General features: G+C 38.2%; 1 protein-coding gene across 2 annotated transcripts; it reads right to left on the bottom strand.

The window, feature by feature from the left end:
* Window positions 1-1,161: 1,161 nt before the first annotated feature.
* LOC132044617 (ubiquitin domain-containing protein DSK2b-like) lies at window positions 1,162-8,713 on the bottom strand. Of its 2 annotated transcripts, XM_059435111.1 has the most exons (8): window positions 8,357-8,713; window positions 6,290-7,027; window positions 5,632-5,840; window positions 5,373-5,486; window positions 4,127-4,185; window positions 3,673-3,701; window positions 1,748-1,834; window positions 1,162-1,660 (listed from the first exon to the last, which is right to left on the bottom strand). In XM_059435111.1, exons 1-8 carry the CDS (start codon window positions 8,595-8,597, stop codon window positions 1,512-1,514), a joined length of 1,626 nt encoding a protein of 541 aa, XP_059291094.1. In that variant the 5' UTR covers window positions 8,598-8,713; the 3' UTR covers window positions 1,162-1,511. The 2 variants fall into 2 exon arrangements, with proteins under 2 accessions (XP_059291094.1, XP_059291095.1); XM_059435112.1 differs by lacking the exon at window positions 1,748-1,834.
* Between the last annotated feature and the right edge of the window lie 12,870 nt (window positions 8,714-21,583).

Raw genomic sequence — 21,583 nt, 5'->3', positions numbered from 1 at the left:
AGAAGCCATTGATCCCAGCCAGACGAATACACTCAGATCTACAAAATACATTGCATTTATACTCAAAAAAATGGAGAATACACTCAAATCCTGAATTTCTTAATAATTATACATTCACTTCACTTCCATCGAACACCGGAAGCAGCTCTCTGACCACCGGAATTTCAAAGATGGCGACAATCACTGTCCGTCGTTCACCGCATGTCTCCGGTGGGACCGCAGTCACCGATCAAATCATCATCAAGCCTGATATTGTCCCCACTCCTCAAAAATGAAGACTCGGATCTAATCCCTCACTCCTTTCAACAAGTTGTTATGTGGAAGAAGAACTCGATCTCAAACGATCGATTGATGTTTGAAGGGAATAGAGAGAGAGGTGAGGGAGATCAAGAGAAATTTGGAAGAAGGGTAAAGCAAATGAATTTGAGCGTGTGAAGACAATATAACTTCGAGCAATAAATTGAAAATTCACTTTAGCTACTAAAAATAATTAAATTAAATAGTAGTTATGAATCATAAATACATTTTAGAGTTATGTAAAATTTCCAACTAATTATCTGAAAAAGTCCAGCTCAAGTAAGCGATACTCTTTCCCCAATTCCCCTTGTTCAGCCGCATTTGAGATCGGGGCACATTTTCTATGAATTATTTTGATCGTTCCATCCCTCATGCTTATTTCCAAATTTTATTTTATGCTTGTTAATTACGTTGTCAAATTCGCTATTAGACCACATGAAGTTAAAGTTTTCCAGGGATTTACAACTTAATCCTCAGTGTGAACACTACTAACATCGCTATCAGTTGTTAAAATTGGCATTTCCCAATACGTAGACTCATGTGGCCACAAATGACAAGTTAGTTCCTTTTTATTTTTATTTTGGTTTGCGAATGTCCGAACCAACTTGCTTGGTCCAAACCTACAAACACAGTGATCCTGCTTACAATTGAAATATATCTTCAGCTTCGTTACTCCTGTGTGCAGAGATCTATTCTTGCTTCTTAAACTAAAATAGAACATCTTGAATTTACCTTTTGCAGTACATCTCGATCAGCATTTCCCAAATCATAGTCGGTTTGATCAAATTCTCATTGTACGATCATTCAGCTTTGTTCTATATGCCATAGCACCACAAGAAACTTATGCGGTAATAATTAATTCGGTTGACCAAAAAAGACAGATACAGCGGGCAATTAATTTAGAATCCAGCAGATTGTTCAACCTAGCAAAGCGAAAAGGAAATGCTACCGGAAAGTGTGCGATAAAATCATATTATAATGAACAATTTAAGGGACCGGTCTTAACATCGTATGTACAATGAACTGAAGAACTTGTTCGTCCACCAATCTCCTTTTTGGTCTGAGGGAAGAGACAATGAGGGGATGTTACGAGAGTTCGTTCCAAAAAAATTCAAACTCCAAATGTTTATTTCGATGCTTCTTCTGTCCGCACCAAAATTTTCATCTGTCCCCACCAGGAGCTATATAGTCATACAAAAGACAATATCCATACACTACTGTCCAGTGTTTCCTAGAAGTCGCTCCACTGCAGCGTGCACATTCCCTGCAGTGGCAACAAGTGCCCGGACATTTTCTTGGGTGTCAAAGAAGCCCATTTCTTGTAACTGGGTTAGCTGAGTTGCATATAATTCCTCAGGGGGCACTACAATAAGACATCAACAGGAATATGAGCATCGGCTAAGTCAGAGAGAGAGAGAGCAAAAGAGTGAGAAAGACAGAATAAATTAACCATTGGATCTGCCGGGGACACCCAAACCCTCCGTCCCAAGTCCACCAAACATGTTCCTCAGCATTTCCATTCCCGGGTTGTTAAATGCTGCAATTATTGAAATCACCTAGCTGATGTGTGAGTTAACTAGCCATTAATACATAAGTGTATTAACAATTGCATTGTATTTGGCCAACCTTAATTATACATTATACATGGTGTTTCCACAACTCAAGAAAATAGGCAATAGTTTCCTACATTATTTCTATCAGCATAATAAATTGCTACCCCTTTCAGTCAACCAGGCCACCTGAATGCGAGAGCTTCACAGTCAAGACTCTAGCTGAAATCTAAATCACCCATCAAACTAATCAATCAGCTATGCCTAAATCTCAAAAATCAGTGAGTCAGATGGACCGAATTTGTTCTAATCAGGTCCATTTTATTCCAGTACTAAATAATTATCTTTTAAGGAACATATATATTACCTACTTTGAAAACATTAAAGCTTTTCCCTAAGACTAGAGTTTCTCTAAATCCCGTAAGTCTTACCTTATCCTTATTTTGAACAAACGAGTATCTAACAATTAAAAAGAGATTCCTGATAAACATTTGACCTTATAAAAGACTTAACAACGCATATATGGATTCTTTGCTTCTATTTTATTATGATCTTGGCTAAATCCATATTAGTTTCGAGATCTGCAGGTCTTTTTAATACAACTTTCTACTCTATGATTTTAGGTCTTCTTAGTCTTCTTTGATCACCTTCAATCATCATGTTGTTGCACATACTGACCAGTGCATATGGAGGTCTACATAGGTGATGGACTGACCTCTCATCTTATCCTCTATGTTTGCTTTTTGTCAGATGTGATATTTCTAATCTTAATGACCTCGTATGACTAAACATCCACATCTTACACATGCATCTTCATGAAATTTATCTTGTGGATAACATGGCTTTACAATACCTACATCCATTCCCATATAACATTGTTGGTCTGCCAGTCGTTGCATAGAACTTGTGTTTCACTTTGTTAGGCATCCACATATAACATCACTCTCTTTAGCAGCTAGCACTTCTCCATTCAACGATCCTCTTTTAACTTGTGCCTCACATCATCTTCCACACATATGAACCAAAATATTTCCCTAGTCTACATTTTGGCTCCACTATCTCATCTAACCTCACTTCACTGGCGTTATTATAACTTGCAGTGAAATTAATTTGACTTACTTACTACTTTTTTTATAGGTAGTTTGTCTTACTTCTACATACCTAAAACTAGAGTTCTTCTTCCTAGTTCCAAATTTAGTTTACTTTCTCGCTAATTTCGCCAATTAAGACTATTATCCATAATTAGCGTAAAATAGCATATGCAGATCCCTGAAGTAAACCACTTTCTGCAGGTAGAGACTTGTATCTCATCTCACTATTCTAACACTTATGTCACTACTTTGTACAATTCATTTATGACGTTTATGTATTTTATCTGAATTTGATTCTTCTAAAGCCCCACTGAACCGTCTTTCTCATCCTACAAATTTCAATCAATATTTTTAACAACAATATACACTCTCTATTACAGATCCAACAGGCATAAATCCGAATCAGTTCTCTGTCATCCTTGTACAATTTTAAGATACATATGCAATATAACAAAACTAAGTAGTAGGTTTCTCAGTTGAATAAACAAAAATGATATGTCTATTCATGAAACATATAGTACAAATAATGTGAATCACAAAAATAAAGTGTATTATTCCTACTAGGCCAGTTTTGCATCAAAATACTAGTCTTAAGCAAGGCTTGGAAGAAAGTGTAAGAAAGTTTATTTGCTTCAGGATGCCACCATTCCCTCCCAGCCTAATTCAGAACAACCTACGGGTACATTACAGTTATAAGGATATCAAATTGGAAAGAATAGAGAATAAAATATCACCTGTTCGGCCAGCCCCTTGACCCGGTTCTCTGCAAGTGAGAAAGATACTTTGTCAGAAGCGATAGATGCAAGGCAGAAAATTACGCCACTGATCCAAATAAACAGAAGAAAGATCTTGAGCCACTCACAAGTTTATCTTTTATCCCTCCTAATTAAAAACGTTTAATCGAAAACAGCCTCTCTACCCTCACAAAGGTAGTAGGGGGTAAGGTCTGCGTCCATCTTCCCCCCCCCCCCCCGACCCACTTGTGGGATTGCACGGGGTATGTTGTTGTTAATTGAAAAGGTTTAGATTACTCTTTGGCAAGTCAAAATGAGATGATGTAAGGTAATATTTCTTTTTCTTTGGTGAGTAGACAAGAAAATGATGAGTCATAATGAGAAAAGGAGATGCAAATCATCATATCAGAAAAACCATTATGATCAGCCTCTTCACAGAAATGTCCAGACTTACTGGTTTGATTGCTGCCGACCAAGTTGAGCCACTAGCCCTTGCTGTAAAGTCATAAGTTGCTAAAAGGAAGAAAAATGATAAGTCAGAACAAGGTTTTGAAAAACAGAAAAAAAAACAAAAAAAAGTAATGAGAGAGTATACCCAAAGAATTATGCACTCATCACACTCTATGTCCAGACACATATCAAAAGGCTTCTCTTTGCACCCTTGGTGCTCCAAATGGACAAGATAATAACTTTTAATTATAAAGATGGAAAACATTCTGGATATTCAATCCAGAATGTTTTAACCAGTAATATGAGAACTAACATAGATTATGTTCAAGAGATATAAGATACATATATTAACATCTTAATATTAATGAAATAAAAATGTAAAACAGTTTCAATGATAATAAAATCTAAAGTATAGTTTCTATATTGAAACAATATAATCTGAAGTACAGTTTCTATCATATCATACTTTGACACTAAAATCTGTAAAGTTTACTTTTGGTAAATAAACATTGCTTAGCGTACTTTAAAAAGCAAATGAATCTAATTGATTAACTGCAAGGGTTGGAAGGTAGATCAAAAATGGCCAACAAGAGAAACGAGCATTAAATAGACAAGAATTTTTTTTTTTTTTATTTTTTTTTTTGGTTTCCATTTTTCCTTTTGCTATTTTCCCCTTTATTTTTCATAGTAACTTTTTTCAATTCTTTTTCCTTCTAGATGTCCAACATTAATATTTAGTGCCTTCTCAATATGGCAGCTTGATGAGCATGGTTACACTAAGGCCACATCTACATTTTTGACACATAGTGAGGCTGCATTTATAAGCTCATTGATAAGCATGTGACCCCTTGGTGTGTTCTGACAACCTACCTAAAGCAATCTGATTCAGCTCTCACTAGATCAATCTGCAAAAGCTCAAGGCAAATATATAGGCTTCCGGGTATGTAACCTTGTGTCTTGTATATTACATTTTAAATTATCTTGTACAGCACCAATTCTACTAACCATATTGCTAACAGTACTTTTACCTTTTTGAGTTCTAATTTAACTTTTACCTCTACGTAAAACAAATCTACTAACCATATTTCTAATAGTACTTTTACCTTTCTGAGCCTAATTTAAGGTTTACCTTTACGTATCAAAAAAAGAATGATATCCGATTTTCTTAATTTGCCACACTGCATGCACCATGTACACACTCTAGAGTCCAATCAAGCACAACTTAAAGACAGCAACGAGAGATTCTTTACCTGCATCGTCTCAGGAGACGTCAACTGACGAATAAATTCAGGATTTTGCATCATTTCTCTAAGATGGGAGTTGGAATCAAGCATGCTTCTTAGCTGTGGGTTGAGCCCCATAATCTAACCACCAAGATACTCAAGAAATGAGAAGCTTGACAGGAAATTTTCCACCACAAACAAAAAACAAGGAACCAAGAGAAAGAAGAATAAAGCGTTAAACTCACTGGCTGCGTGCAAACTTTAGTCCAAATAAATAAATAAATACCTGGTTCATATACTGAGGATTTGAGAGGACAGACTGCATCATCTGTGACATGGCTGGGTTCTGCATCAACTGATTAACAGAAGAGGCATCAGGCATGCCACCTAGCATTCGCTGCAAATCTGGCAAAGCACCCAAACCACCAACAGGGGGTGCCCTAGTATCCCCAGCAGCATTTGACCTGGCAGTGGTATTCATTTGGGCACCTCCAGCTGCAAAATAGATGAAGAAGAAATACCTTGCTTATCAAAAATAGTTGAAGATAACAAAAACAAAGCAAGATAACAAATGCTCAATCAGAACATTATGAAAAGGTCCACTGCATATATAAGACATTAGCTTCTGATTAGCCAAAGGAACCTAATAATATTACATAATTATATTCTCCATATTAAAGATAAAATTGGTTTTTGATAAAGATAAATATAAAATTATTTTTAATAAATCCTGAGAAGATTATGCTAACATTGGAATATTTTACTAGAGAAAAACAAAGAAGAAAGAGTGGCTACAGAAAACACGTGTTCTGATGTTCAAGTTCTATGCACAAATTGCACAAGTATGACCTCATGGCACCCTCAGCACTGAAGATGCATGACAGTAACAAGGTTAAATCTAGCTTCTAAAACAGTTAAAGAGCAACAAACTGGTAAAAGCTTACTGCCAGCTGATGCCCAAGGATTAGGAAGTGGATTAGTATTGGGAACGGGAGGATTAGCAGTTGTGTCAGAACCAGTAGATGGAGGATTAGTTGACTGGTTTCTGCCATGTCCCTGGGCTCCCAAAAGAGCCGCAAATGGGTTTGTCCCTGAATCATTTCTTGTCTCTCCAGCCATGCTTGTAGCATTCAGAAATGGCTCTTGGACGTTCTCATACATGCGCCTTAGCATGTTAAATCCCTCAGGAGACGATTCAATGTTGCTCATTGCCCTGTCAGTATTCCGCATCATCTCACGCATAAGTTCAGGGTTTCGTGCAGCCTCCATTGTCTGGCGAAGCGTAGCAGGGTCATTGAGTACGTGAGCGAGCTCGGGATTACGATCCATGATCTCTCGCATTTGAGGATTGTTCATGATCAAGTTGCGGATGATTTCTGGGTTATTCATTAGATTCTGAACAAGAGGCATATTCATCATATCTCTCATCATGTCGGGGTTTTGAGTCAGCTGCTGCTGGACCTGCTCAAAATCTGGAAGTCTAGCTCCAATCGGACCACCAACACTTCCAAGTCCGGGAAAGAGTGGAGCTCCACCTGCTCCCGCAAACGGCCCCCCTACGTTGGGGACAGCATCCCTTGGTGCATCCTGATTAGCATTTGGATTTACAGCATTGGTTGCACTTGCAGAAGGAGCCGGGGCAAAACCTCGGACGAGATGAACTGTGTGATCTGCCTCCAGACCTGCTTGCCACAAAATTAAAATTAGATTGCTAAGATTATCAATCTGAAAGCCTAATAACATGCAAGTATGCAACATGCAAACAAGCGAACGCATAAAAGAGAAGTTTCCTGCATCCTGATAGTACATTATTTCAAAACTCAATCCAGAATGTAATGCGATAATAACTAAACAATCATGAAACAGATCAACGTGATTTGCATCAAGTAACATCATGTTAAAGACAAGAATCAGAAAGTTAATTACATTAGGGAGTATATGGTAATTAAAACAAATATAGTACTTCCTAATTCATTAACACCTCATTTATCAACTCTTTCCATCTATTGGGGAAAGAATACGAACACAGAGGTTATATTTGCACTTCTAAATCGAGAAAGTACTACGAATACCTCGTCAAGGTAATCCTACCTATCAAAGATGGAGCGAGTGGGCTAACATCAAGTAGTCTACCTAGTCGCATTTAGGCTCTCAAAATTACTTACTCCCTTCAACTGCTAGGACATCTCTTTCACTACAGACAAAATTCACAACATCCACTAATATTCCCAATGAATTATTTCCAAAATTAGATTCCCCTCCGGTTCGGAAAACAGCCCCTATATGCATTCTCTTTTTATTATTAAAACAGCTTTACATGCATTCTTTTCCACACTGAACAAATAATTAAAATTACTCCTAAGAACAGAAAAATGCATTAGCAAACCATTCTAAGCCAATAGAAATCTCTGGCTTTCATAGTCGCGTACATTCAGTAGTTAAAGCCCAAAAAATCTCTCAAGACATTTATCATCCATCTTTATATAACTTACAAGTTATCAAATATTCAGACAATTTTAAAAACAAAAGACTCATTTTTTAATCAACAAATACGCCAAATAAAGAAGAATATTTACAGCATTTATATGACAAACCCTAACAAGTTTGTAATAGAGGTATAGTTGAGTTGATTGATTGATCAGCAACATGAGAAATAAAAAGTATATTTTATTAAAAATAATTAAGCATTAATAATAAAGTACTCCCTTGGTTCACTTTTACTTGTCGCTTTTGGCTTCTCGAGAGTCAAACTGCATAGACTTTGACCAATATTTTAACAGTATTTCCTCAACATATTAATATGAGAAAAATTGCAACTTATATAGTATTTTCTCCCTATAGTTTTCTAACCTGTAAATTTTAAGTTCAAAATAATGAATTAATTTAATTCAATTTAGCTCCAAAAATTGCGAAATGTGACAAGTAAAAGTGAAGGAGAAAAAAGTGTGTATCTATATTCGGCGCAAAGAAAAATGTATAGATAGGAGTAATTAATGAATTAATAGTAATACCATAGGATTTTAGGGTTTGATCGTCCTTTAAAATGCGGCCTTTATAGATCAATCTCCGTTGCTCGGGAGGGATATCGGAGGGCTGAGAAAGGATGGACTTGAATGATCCAACGGTGGAGTCGAGGTTGACTTGTACGGTGAATTTTGAACCGTTGGAACATCGAACATTGATGGTAACAGTTTCACCACCACCGTTGGATTCGTCTTTGACGGTTGTATTAGTATCACCTCCTCCGCCCATACTCTGAGTATCAACAACCTCGATTGATTGATCAATGGAGAAACCAAATTGAAGCCCTAGCTCCAAGGATTTCAAGAGATGGCCTATTTGTTTGCTATATTCTAGGAACGGGGCTAAAACTTTAAGTAGGCGTTTGGCCATACCAATTATTCACTTTATTCCGGAAATTTTTTCACTTTTTTCACTTTTCAGCCAAGATAAGAATCCGAATACAACTTGAAGTTGTATTTCGAAATAACAAAAATTCAAAAACTTATTTTTCAAAAGTTTTACTTTTTTCACTTTTTTACAACTACATTTCACCAAAATTGCAATTTCAAAAACTATGGTCAAATACAACTCCAACTCCAAAATTCCAAAAAAAGTGAATTTTTTTTAGTTTCTATGGACAAATGGTGCCTAAATAAAAACAAGACAACACACTATATACTAACTAAATACTCAAACTTTGAAAATGCACATTTAAACACGAACTCATTTTTACCGTGTCACTTTCAAAATTTAGATATCACGTGAAAACGAGTTCAGATGTTTAAATGTACATACTCATACAGGAGCCTAGCCAATACGGGCATGGGGTTGATCCGAACCCCTTCGATGAAAAATTACACGTATGTATATATAGTTGATGTTGAATCTCTTGACTTCTTCGTATGTGTGCTTCTTTATTTTTTTAAACCCTTTTAATAAAAGCTCTAGCTCCACCTCTATACTCATACTCAATGTTGAAGAATTTACTTGTTAGTTGAGACTAAGTTAAAATATTATGTCTAAAAGAAATAGTGTAATAAGAAGAAAAATACTACTCCCTCCGTTCTAAAAAGATTGTCTTAGTTTGACTTAACACAGTTAAATATTGTAAAAATGTATATATACTAGTCCATCCGTTTCAAAAAGATTGTCTTAGTTTGACTTGACACAAAATTTAAGAAATAAAGAAAGACTTTTGAAATGTGTGGTCCAAAACAAGCCTTAGATATTTGTGTAGCTGTAAATCATTTCATAAAGTTATATAGTTTCTAAATATAGAAGTGTGCCAATTTTTTTGGACAAACTAATAAAAAAAAAGTGAGATAATTTTTTCTGGAAGGAGAAAGTATATTTTAAGTAGTAATCCGTCAAGTTTGAGAGTGTCAAATATTTGGAAACATTTCAAATTAAAAAATCATATAAATTAAGCCAAAGAAAACAATAGTATTAAGGGTGAAACATGATGCTATATTTGTTTTTGGGAAAAAGGCATAAATATCCCCTCAACTATACACAAAGTTTTAAAGACACACTTTATCTTTACCGGAGTTTTCTTACCCCCTAAATTATTTTAAAGTATAATAAATACACCATTTGGTGCTGAGGTAGGACAAATAGTGTGCTCACTCTCCTGAGGGAATGTGAAAGGCAAAAAATAAGTTAAATTATCTGATTAATATGTACATGTGTTTTTTTTAATTGGATATATAATTAATTAGTAACATAATTTATTAACATTAAAACTTAAGCTGATTTCTTTTAAATTACTTTCTTTTCTATTTTTTGTGAAATAAAGTCAATTTTTTTTAAATGCAATTAATTTTCAAGGGAGGGGCCAGATAGTTCGAACTCAATCTTCAATGGAGCTTCAAATCGAATTTTGGCGTCCAATTTCTACTTGGTTCGAAGATCGAAATTGGTTATTGGCAAAAAAGTGTTTAATTGCAAAATGGTGGCAGATTTTGATCATTTTCAAAGCGAGCAATTAGTGCAAATATGCAATTTCAGCTTCGTCGTCCTTTCCAAAGAAGAAGCTCAATTTTTTATCCAATCTCCTCCAATACTCAATCAAATAAGGTCAAATTTAAGATAAAACTTCCCTACAACTTTGTGAACATATACCAACCACTATTTCTCCAAACAAATACTCAACAAAATTCATTTTCAAGTTTCTCCTTCAAAGCTTCAAATCGTAACAATGGCTTCCATTTTTTATTTTTTTTAGCCATGTTATAATGCAAGGTCAGCTTTCAAACAATCAGTATCCAATAATTTCGATTTCAACAGATTTCGGGCCAGATTTAAAAGAAAAAATTTAAGTTTAGGGGTGATTTCTGTGAAGGATCCAAGGTAAAAAAATTGAAGAAACCTTTTGTCCGGGTAAGTATGAACAGGTAAAAAAAAATTAAAGAGAAAAGGGAATGGGATGGGGCCCACTACTCATAAAAAAGGGCGTGCATATACCGTTTCTAATGCAACTGGGGTTTGAATGTACATCAACACATAAGGTGCAAAGAAATACAGAACTGATTGAAGCTTGAACAATCGATCAACGGAGAAACGAAATTGAAGCCCTAGCTCGAAGGATTTCACACTTGAGAGAGAGAGAGATAGATGAGCTATTTCTTTGCTATATTGTAGTAATGGGGCTAAAACTTGGTCTCGACTAACAACTAACGCCCAAATTTTGAGAATGCACATCTAAACACCTCAATTCGTTTTTACTGTCACTTTCAAAATTTGTGTATCACGTCAGCGTAGGATACCCACAAAACATAGTGGAGAAGAGTTGATGTGTTTAGATGTGCATACTCAAAGTTGGAGTGTTTGCTTGATGTGTCTATCTATGTACTATGTCTAAAAAATAGTGCAAAAAGAAATAAAAATTATATTAATACAACAACTAAACACGTGAATTATTAATAACTATTATATTCGTTTGACACTATTCTGTTTTTGTAACGACTACTAAGTGCTAACAGAAGTACATCTAAACACAATTAAATATTGTAAAATTTTATATAAATTAACAGTTATGCAGAATCAATTAATCATAATCAGTCAAGTTTGAGAGTGTCAAATATTCTGAAACATTTCAAATTAAAAAAATCATATAAATTAAGCCGAAGAGAACAATAATATTTTATTTTTAGTAAAGGTTTTTTTTTTTTTTTTTTTTGTCAAAGATACTATTATAATAACTGCATAGTTAAAAGATGTTATATCCCGTGTTTTCGCATATTCGGAAAATTTGAAACAATTGCGACTTGTGTGTCATAAGTCAATATTTTGATCTTAATTAACATATCCATGTTGTTCATGGAAAATATTGGCGCAAAGACGTCGGAGAAGGCCAAGGGCAAAATTGGAATTTTGGAAATTAGTTTTGTGAATTACAAAATAAAAATCCATAATCAATTGGGCTCAAGAAATAAGAGAAAATTGAGGCCCAAAAATTTTGAGGGTGGCCGGCCATGAGCTTTGGCCCAACCCATGGGATTGACCATGTGATTAGCATGTGAGTTATTAATAGAGAGGGCATTATATACATGTTCATCCATAGAACATTCAAGAAAAAAAAACAAAGGGAGAGTTGAGAGTTCAAGGGGCTATTCGGCCGAATACAAGAGAGAAAGAAAAAAAAAATTTCTAGTCTTCAACTTCAATCCAAAAATCTTATTCTTGTTGAATTCTTGTCAAGTTTGGGACGCTCTCCGACGTGATATAATTGGTTTAGCGAAAGAGCGACGTTTGCGGCAAGTTGAAATTTGAAGAAAAGGTATGAATTTTATGTTTTAAGTTATGGAATAGGTTTATATGTTATAATGATTAGAATTAGATGAGAATTATGAAAGTGTGGTGTGTGTGCATGGCGTGTGTGTGTGTGAAGAGTGTGGTTGGCCGTGTGCCATGTTAGTATGGAGGAGAAGTGAATTTAAGTTCATTTAGTTTGTTAGTTGTGTCGTTGTGACCTTTGTGACGCAAATGAAGGTTTAATGACTTGAATTGGCATTGAAATTGCTTGTATGTAATTATGAGAAATTATGTGAATTTTATATGATTTTCATATAAGAGTGAAAGTAAGATTCTAAATGTGAATTATGGTTGTTGTTAATGAGTTTGGAAGGAAAACAATGTGATTTGGAAGTTTCGTTGCATTTGAGAAGCTTTGGATAGAATATGGAATTGGCGGAAATACTTGAATTCGTGAATATTGTTTGGAATGCTATTGGAATGTATTTGAATAATCTTGAGCTAGTTAATGGATATGAAGAATGTTGATATTAGTTTGATAATGTGAAGTTGGATGGAAATTATTGAATTCTGTAGAGAGGAGACTACTTATGCCACAATGTAGTTTGTGATGATTGTTGATGTTGTTGGGTTGTTGTTGTTGATATTTTAAGCCGAGATGATTCTCGGGGATGTTATATGCATAGGGGAGGTGTCCGAAATTTCGGTAGACAAACATGACCTTAAGTTGAATACTTAGAATCTATAACTCACACTTGGTAAATGTGACCATTTGTAGATTTTGGGCGAAACGGAATTGATTTTAAGCGAGCGTAAGACGCACGTAAGGTATGTAAAGCTAACCCCTTCCTTCTTTTTAGCATGTCCTAGGTGTACTAGGTTTAAATTTGAGCCTCGGGGACAATCTTGTCTAGAGAAATCCGAGTTTGATTTTGAGCACTATTCATTCAAAGACAATTGAACTATATTTCTTATATTTTGCTGTAAAATGTTCAAACTTCTGTAACTTTCCCAAACGAACTCGGATTGCCTTGAAACTTTCGTGGATGTTTCCATAGGACCTAATGCTCGTAAGAATTCCGTAGGCCACCTCGACTTGATCGAGGTGGGCCCACTAGCCCCGAGATCCCCTCTGATTGTCCTAGTTTGGCTTATTTGGTATGGTGTTAAAAAGAAACTTTTGCGTATGATTATGGTTATCAAAGAATGAAGTTCTAATGACTCGAATACGTTCTAATAAGTATTTGAATTACAAGTCCGACTGTAGAAATACTTTTGTGAAACAGATTCCATATTGCCCAATCATTTAAACTAGTTTGCTTAAATTATCGTCACATGATTACGCTATGCTTATACAAATATTTTTACATGTAAATTGCATTAGTCTCGCACTACTCCGCTCGTGCATGTGATTAGATATCGTTCGCCGGATCCGGCCGCTTTGTAATCGTGCGCCTTATGATAAATTCGGCGGTATGTTGTGTTTTGCGGTTTCCGAGACCTCGCCATGTGGCTCTGTTACCGTATACGGAGTTATCTTGTGATATGGCCGATGATATGATTTGTTCCGATGGCATGATATGTCATGATATGATATGTGTGATATGATATGTTTGGGGTTTGTACGAGATTTGAAACCTTTCTGAGTATGTTGTGTTGTGGCACCGGCGTCGGGTGGTACCACGTTCGAGCGTTATGCATGATTTTGATTTGCATTATTTACACATGTTTTCGTACGGGTTTGATACTTGATTTGGTATTTTCTCTTTCTCCGTACTCTTATTTCACTTGCGGTTTAGATTTCGTACTTTATGCTTTATATACTCGCATTCCTTCGTCCGACCCCGCTTTCTTCGGGGTCGCGTTTCATGCCCGTGTACGATATACGTTCGTGTGATCCTCCGCGTGTAGGCTACACACTCTGTATCTTGGATTGCTCCTTTGATCCGGAGCCCATCTTTTGGTATATATGTTTCTCGCCATGTATATGCTTCGTATATTTGGACGATTTGGGTACGGCGGGGCCCCGTCTCGTCATATGTTTTTCGTTCCCGAGTTTGTAGGCTCGTAGTCATATACGTGGGTCGAGGGTCCTATGTGTGTTTGTTTTGGTTGTGATTTGTATCTTAATGCAGTCCCGTTTGGTTTGGAGGCCACAGTGGCCCATATGTCTGCATATGTCTATATATGTTCGGCGATGTACATTCCGCCGCTCTTCTGACTTTGATATGGCATTTTATATCCGCGACCGCTTAAGTTGGTATTTATTTTTACTTCTGTTTAAAACGATGATCATGATATTTGAGTTAGAATAAATTATGATGATTTGATGTGAAAGTCCGTTTGGGTGTCCACATAGGGCGCCAGTTGCGGCCCACGGGGCTGGGTTGTGACAACCGTACCCCTGGATAAACACATATATACAACAAGAGGACCTGTACAAAAAATATAGGCTCGGGAACAAGGGAGCACTCCAAGATAGCAGAATAGATATCCTAGGTCAAGGATCACCAAAGCGAGCGTTTGTACTAGCATGAAACGAAAGATCGATGATGTGCATCGAGTATATAAAGCATGAAATACAGTAAACAGGATTATAACCGAAATAAGAAGTCAAGAGTATAATAACAGATACCAAAATGCTTGCTTTTGAAACACAAATCATGCATGTCAATATCACATATATAATATCCGGCCCATTATGGGACTCGGTGAACATGGTCGCCACCCCATCTTTGGCACCATAACACAAGATACTTAACACAAAGATAACTCCGTATCACGATAACTCCGTGTCACAAAAGATAACACCATAACATAAATATATCATACCCGGCCCTCTAGTGAGGGACGCGGTGAACAATGCAGTGAAACTGTGCACGATAACATACCCGGCCCGAGACTCGGTGAAAGATGTAACAATAGTATGCACGAGCAGCGTAGTGAGCAACCATATGCATATAAATTATCTTTTAGGACTCAATAGATAAGTAGACAAGTCAACGCTCGAGTATCAAGATAATAGTCAACCTGCGTACTTCTTTGAATGTCATTATGAACTATATCAAATAAAAGCCTCAGGGATCATAGACATGTATCAAATTAATACGAGATAGCTTATGAGAGTTAAGGACATTATTCGTTACAGAATCCTTTAAGAACAGGAACTTTCATGTATCGTTTACTATCCAATCATATAGAAAACTCGAGGGCAGTAGCTCGACTACATTAAGAATTCTAATATCAAGAATTGAATAAGAATCATAAACATGTCGGAACTTATGAATAGAGTTACCCCAAAGCTCATATCGTTTCATACTTACATCCTAGACATGCCAAAGAAAAGAAGGGATAGGCTTTACATACCTTTAGCGTTTACTCGCAACACAACACGTATACGCGCTCAATAGTACCTCAACCTATATCAAGACGTCAAGAACTACGGTTAAGCTACGGGGAATTCAAAAACGTATTCTAATGTTAGTAACTCCTTTCTAAATAATTTGACGACGTTTCCTTTACATTCAAACCAACCATATACAACCAAGCCAACATCAATGATTATATGTTCAAGTATCAATCCGAGACTATTCAAACAAGACTCGAGAACACTCGGGGAAGCCTGTACAACACTCCAAAATAGCCCAACCAACACACAATACAACCTACAATCTTTCAAGTTCAACAAGAACAACAACAACACATTATAATCTTTCTTTTCAAAACAACAACAATTCATGCTATACCAACAACCACACGTTATAACATTATTCACATAATTGCAAGAAACCTTACTAACATCATTTTAACCTCTACAACAGCCCACAAATAATTACAACTCCAACTTGAATCATTAAACCCTTCATTCTCATCATAAAATCCATAACAACAACAACCAAGAATGCTACCGAGTAAAATTAGTTCATCATTCCTACACAAAACAGCCCCTACACGGCCTTAACACCAACATACATAATTTCATGAATTTCATCCATAACCACACATTACAACACGCTCAAACCATCCTCTATACATGTAAAAGAAGATTAAACCTTACCTTTAACACTTGACTTCTCAACTTGGCTAGAATTTGTGCCTTGAATTAATACTTGTTCTTGTTGCCCTAAGATCAATCCCACGTTGTTATAAACCTTTCAAAGGGTTGAAATACTTGAAGAAAATTATTTTCTTGATCAATCCTCAAGAGCCCATGCTTGGCTAGCCATGGCCGAGAGCCATCTTTTCTCCATTTCAATATTTTTTTCTAAGTTGTGAAGATGAAGAATGAATTCATTAGTCATCAATTGACTTATATATGATGCCTAAGAGTTGGACACATGTCCCACTCATGGCTTGAGCCAATCAAATTTGGCCATGCCATGGGTGGGACCCACACGGCCATTAACACTTAATTAGCATTAATTTAACATTAAAATAATCCCTAATCCCCACTTAATAATCTATTCATGGTTAATTAACTCCTAATATCCATTAATATTTCTATACCAAATAAAATTTATAAGCAACTTGTGCATTAAAACAAAATCGGAGGTTAAAAGTCTCTTGTTTCGTATCCCAAAATTGTCTTGTCCTTAACTTATCGCGATTAACTTAAAATATCCCAATGTACAAAAATACGGGATATAACATCCTTCCCCCTTTAGAACATTCATCCTCGAATGTTATACTAGTATTACAGGTCTTATAAGCACTTCGGGGAGTCTCTTTATAGCTATCACATACAAGCCATTTATCAATCAACATAACCAATTTAGGAGTTTAGATTACCTTTTCGTAGGGCATTGGAAACAAGTAGGGATACTTATTCTTCATCTCCTCTTCGAACTTCCCAAGTCACCTCCTCCCTGTTATTGTTCCGCCACAATACCTTAACGGAAGTCACGTCTTTAGTACGCAACCTTCTCACCTGACGATCCAGTATAGCTATAGAGTTCTCCTCGTACGACAACTCCTCTTTCACTTGGATATCATCCACGGGGAATATCTTGGAAGGGTCACCAATGCATTTGCGAAGCATCGACACGTGAAACATCGGGTGTACCGTTCCATCGATGGTAGGTCTAATTCATAGGCAACCTTGCCTACCTTACGGACAATCTCGATAAGGCCCAATATATATCTCGGCCGAGCTTCCCTTCGCCAAATCTCATTACACCCTTCATAGGTGACACCTTCAAGAATACCTGGGCCAATCCGGAACTCTAAGTGTCGACGTCGATTATCTGCATATGACTTCGTCGGACCTTCCGAGTTGCTAATAACCTTTCCCGAATAAGTTTTACCTTATCAATGGCTTGCTCGAATCATATACCGGGCCGATTAACTTAGTCTCCCCAACATCAAACTAGCCAATAGGTGACCTGCACTTCCTGCCATACAGAGCCTCATACGGTGCTATCTGGATGCTAGAATGGTAGCTATTATTATAGGCAAACTCAATAAGTGGCAAATGATCATCCTAGCTGCCTCTGAAGTCAATGACACATGCCCGCAACATATCTCCTAGCATCTGAATAGTACGCTCGGCCTGTCCGTCAGTCTGAGGGTGAAATACTGTACTAAGACTCACCTGTGTCCCCAATCCTTCCTGTAATGATCTCCAGAAGTTAGCTGTAAACTGAGCACCTCTGTTAGATATAATAGAGGTGGGAACTCCGTGAAGTCTTACTATCTCCTTAATATATAATTTTGCGTAGTCCTCAGCTGAATAGGTAGTTCTGACTAGAAGAAAATGGGCTGATTTTGTCAGCCTATCTATGATAACCCATATGGAATCATACTTCCATAGAGTGCGAGGTAAACTTGTAATAAAATCTATATTAATTGCTTCCCACTTCCAAGTCGGAATCTCCATCTCCTGTAATAATCCACCAGGCTTCTGATGCTCGATCTTAACCTGTTGGCGATTCGGGCACTGAGCAACAAACTCTGCTATGTCTCTCTTCATGCCATCCCACCAGTACAAGCATCTAAGGTCATGATACATCTTTGTAGACCCCGGATGAATAGAATAACGGGCATAGTGCGCCTCTCCCACAACCTGTCGCCGTAGCCCTGCAACCTCAGGTACACATAATCTACCTCTATATAGTAGTACTCCGTCAGGTGTAATCTCGAATGGGGTCTTCTTTTCAAGGGCTGTATCCCTATATTTGGGTGCCGAAACGGTGGTCCTCGCATCGACGTCGCTTCACCTTCTTCCATAATAGAGGATTCAAGAACTTCTCGGACGTAAACCCCACTATCTCGAGAATCGCCAAACGAACTCAAGACTAGCTAGGCGATAAATCTCACGGACTATTTCCTTCCTTTCTGGTTGCACGTCCGTCAAGCTGCCCATCGACTTACGGCTAAGTGCATCTGCTACAACATTCGCTTTCCCTGGATGGTATAGAATATCAACATCATAATCCTTCAGTAACTCTAGCCATCTTCTCTACCGCAAATTCAGCTCCTTCTGCTTAAAGATATACTGGAGGCTTTTGTGATCCGTATAAATATCAACATGCACGCCATATAGATAATGCCTCAATATCTTCAAAGCGTGAATCACCGCTGCTAATTCCATATCATGAGTAGGATAATTTCTTTCATGTTTCCTGAGCTGCTAGGAGGCATAGGCTATAACTCTGCCATGCTGCATTAATACACAACCTAGCCCAACACCAGAAGCATCACAATAAATGACATAACCATCTGGTCCCTCAGGAAGAGTTAAAACTAGAGCTGTAGTCAACTTCTCTTTCAGCAACTGAAAGCTTCATTCACAAGCATCGACCACGGAACTTAGTCCCTTCTGAGTTAGCCTCGTTAAAGGCGCTGAAATCGAAGCAAACTTCTTCACAAATCTCCTGTAATATCCTGCTAGCCCTAGAAAACTACGTACCTCAGTAGGTGTCGTAGGTCTAGGCCAAGTTTTTACGGCCTCAATCTTCTGTGTATCCACCCGAATGCCATCAGCTCCAATAATATGCCCCAAGAATGCCACTGAAGTCAACCAGAATTCACATTTAGAGAATTTAGCATACAATTTCTGCGCAGAACCCGTTAAGTACTGTTCTCAGATGATCCGCACGTTCCTCCTTTGATCGTGAATAGACCGGAATATCATCAATAAATACAATCACAAACATATCTAGGAATGGCTTGAATACTCGGTTCATCAGATCCATAAACACCGGCTGGAGCATTGGTCAGCCCAAAAGACATTACCCTAAACTCATAGTGCCGTATCGGGTCCCGAAGGCGTCTTTGGAATATCCGCCTCTCTTACCCGCACTGTGATAGCTCGACCGCGAGTCCATCTTCGAGAAACACTTAGCACCCCCGCAACCGGTCAAATAAATCATCAATCCTGGGGAGGATATCTATTCTTTATGGTCACCTTGTTCTCGTCGCTTATAATCGACACACGTTCGCACCGACCCATCTTTCTTTCTCACGAACAATATCGTGCTCCCCAAGGCGATTTCCGGGCCTTAACGAAGCCCTTCTCAATAAATCACCTCACCGCTCCTCTCCATTCTTTCAGTTCTGCAGGTGCCATTCTGTAAGGAGGAATAGATATGGGCTGAGTATCCGGCAACACATCTATAGTGAACTCTATCTCCGCTCGCTCGGCGCAAGACACGGAAGTTTATCCGGAAATACATTCGGAAATTATTGACTACCGGGGGACCAAGAGGCTCGGTCTCGCTTGTCACGACATACGAACCATGATAAATATAACCCTTTCTAACCATCTTCCTTGCCTTCGAGGTACGAAATAAACTTACCACTTCTACGATGCCGTATTACCTAGCCATCTCGCCTCAAATGCAAGCACTCATCAACTCTGGCTCGGCCCCAACTCGGAGGCAGAAAAATGGCCCGCAAAGGTTCTCCACGAACTCATCCCATACCGCCGGAGGAGCATCTCTCTAGACAACTCCCTGTGACTCACACCAATTAACAACCACATCACGCAACCGATACGAAGCCAACTCACCGTACTGACTCGGGCCCCAAAGCCTCTAATTATCCTCAATGTACGTTGCTTCGCCGAACAAACCCCCGCGGGATCCTCCGCGGGCTTTCACCCATAGAACTCGGGGGATTACAAGTCAAGAAATCACAGCCCCTCAAACTATCATGTTCTGGCCGCACAGTCACCTCCTAACCGTGCTCGCGAGCCTACCCCCGCCACTCAGTCTCAGTCAAGAATCGAATCGCATCTTCATAGCCCTATCCTCCGCCCTCGGCCGAGGAGCCGGGAGGCTCGGCATCGGAACCTCGGGAGCCAGCGGCAGAGCGCTCGATCCGCGGTGGGCCATCGGGCCGCCATGCCCCTGCAATGGCGGAAAGGAAGAGCTCGCCTTTCCACCCCGAGCACAACCTCGTCCTCAAAGCCGGGTACGGGCCCTAGTAACCCTCCGAACCGGATGGTCTCTCCACGACCGACTTGCCCTCTTCCGGCGCCTGCGTCGCTGATGTATCGTCAGAACATAATAATCCGATAGGAGGAATTATCCCGATAATACTACTATTGCACGAATCTAGGAGAAGATGAAAGATAACATCCTAAATGTCTCCGTAGCTTCGTTTATAGATGTGGTGCACAACACACCGATAAACAAGACTCTACTAGACACCGGTTTGTAGACACTCCGAGGATGAACCGTTTAATACCACTTTTGTCACGACCCAACCCCGTAGGCCGTAACTAGTATCCGAGCCGGACACTCGTATACATACACACATTCGTAGCTATAATCGCTCACAACTAGCATGATAAGAACTTATATAAAAAGGCAAGACGTCGTCTCAAAATCGGAATTTATATACATATCACAAGAAACTCGTCTCCCGAGTTATAACTTTCAATGATAATATCTTATATAAGGCGGCAAGGCTATCATACATAGGGAACGTCTACCCATACACGAGCCAACAAGGTTACCATAACACACGAAAACATATATATATATATATATATATATATATATATATATATATATATATATATATATATATATATATATATATATCTACGCAAGCCGACAAGGGCTCGCCACTACGAATGGGAACGCCCCAAAACATAAGTCATACGTACACAACCGAACAAAGAATTATATACAACCCACACATATGTCTACACCCTTAAGAGTACAATAAAGATTATCATGCACTTACAGGCCCCGCCGTACCCCGGATAAACACATATATACAACAAGAGGACCCGTACCAAAATATAGCTCGGGAACAAGGGAGCACAAGATAGCGCGTAATAGATATCCTAGGCCGGGGATCACCAAAGCGAGCGTTTGTACTGCGGCATGAAACGTGCCGCGACCCCCCGAAGAAAGCGGGTCGCATTTAGATGTGTAAATTTGAGTATATAAAGCATGAAAATACGGTAAATAGGATCATAACCGAAATAAGAAGTACAGAAAATAAGTATAATAACAAGGATACCAAAATGC

The sequence above is a fragment of the Lycium ferocissimum genome, unplaced genomic scaffold (genome assembly GCF_029784015.1).
Source record: "Lycium ferocissimum isolate CSIRO_LF1 unplaced genomic scaffold, AGI_CSIRO_Lferr_CH_V1 ctg5025, whole genome shotgun sequence".
NCBI lineage: Eukaryota > Viridiplantae > Streptophyta > Magnoliopsida > Solanales > Solanaceae > Lycium > Lycium ferocissimum.
Note: the sequence above shows the minus strand (reverse complement) of the source record. Positions and strands in the feature narration are given on the sequence as shown.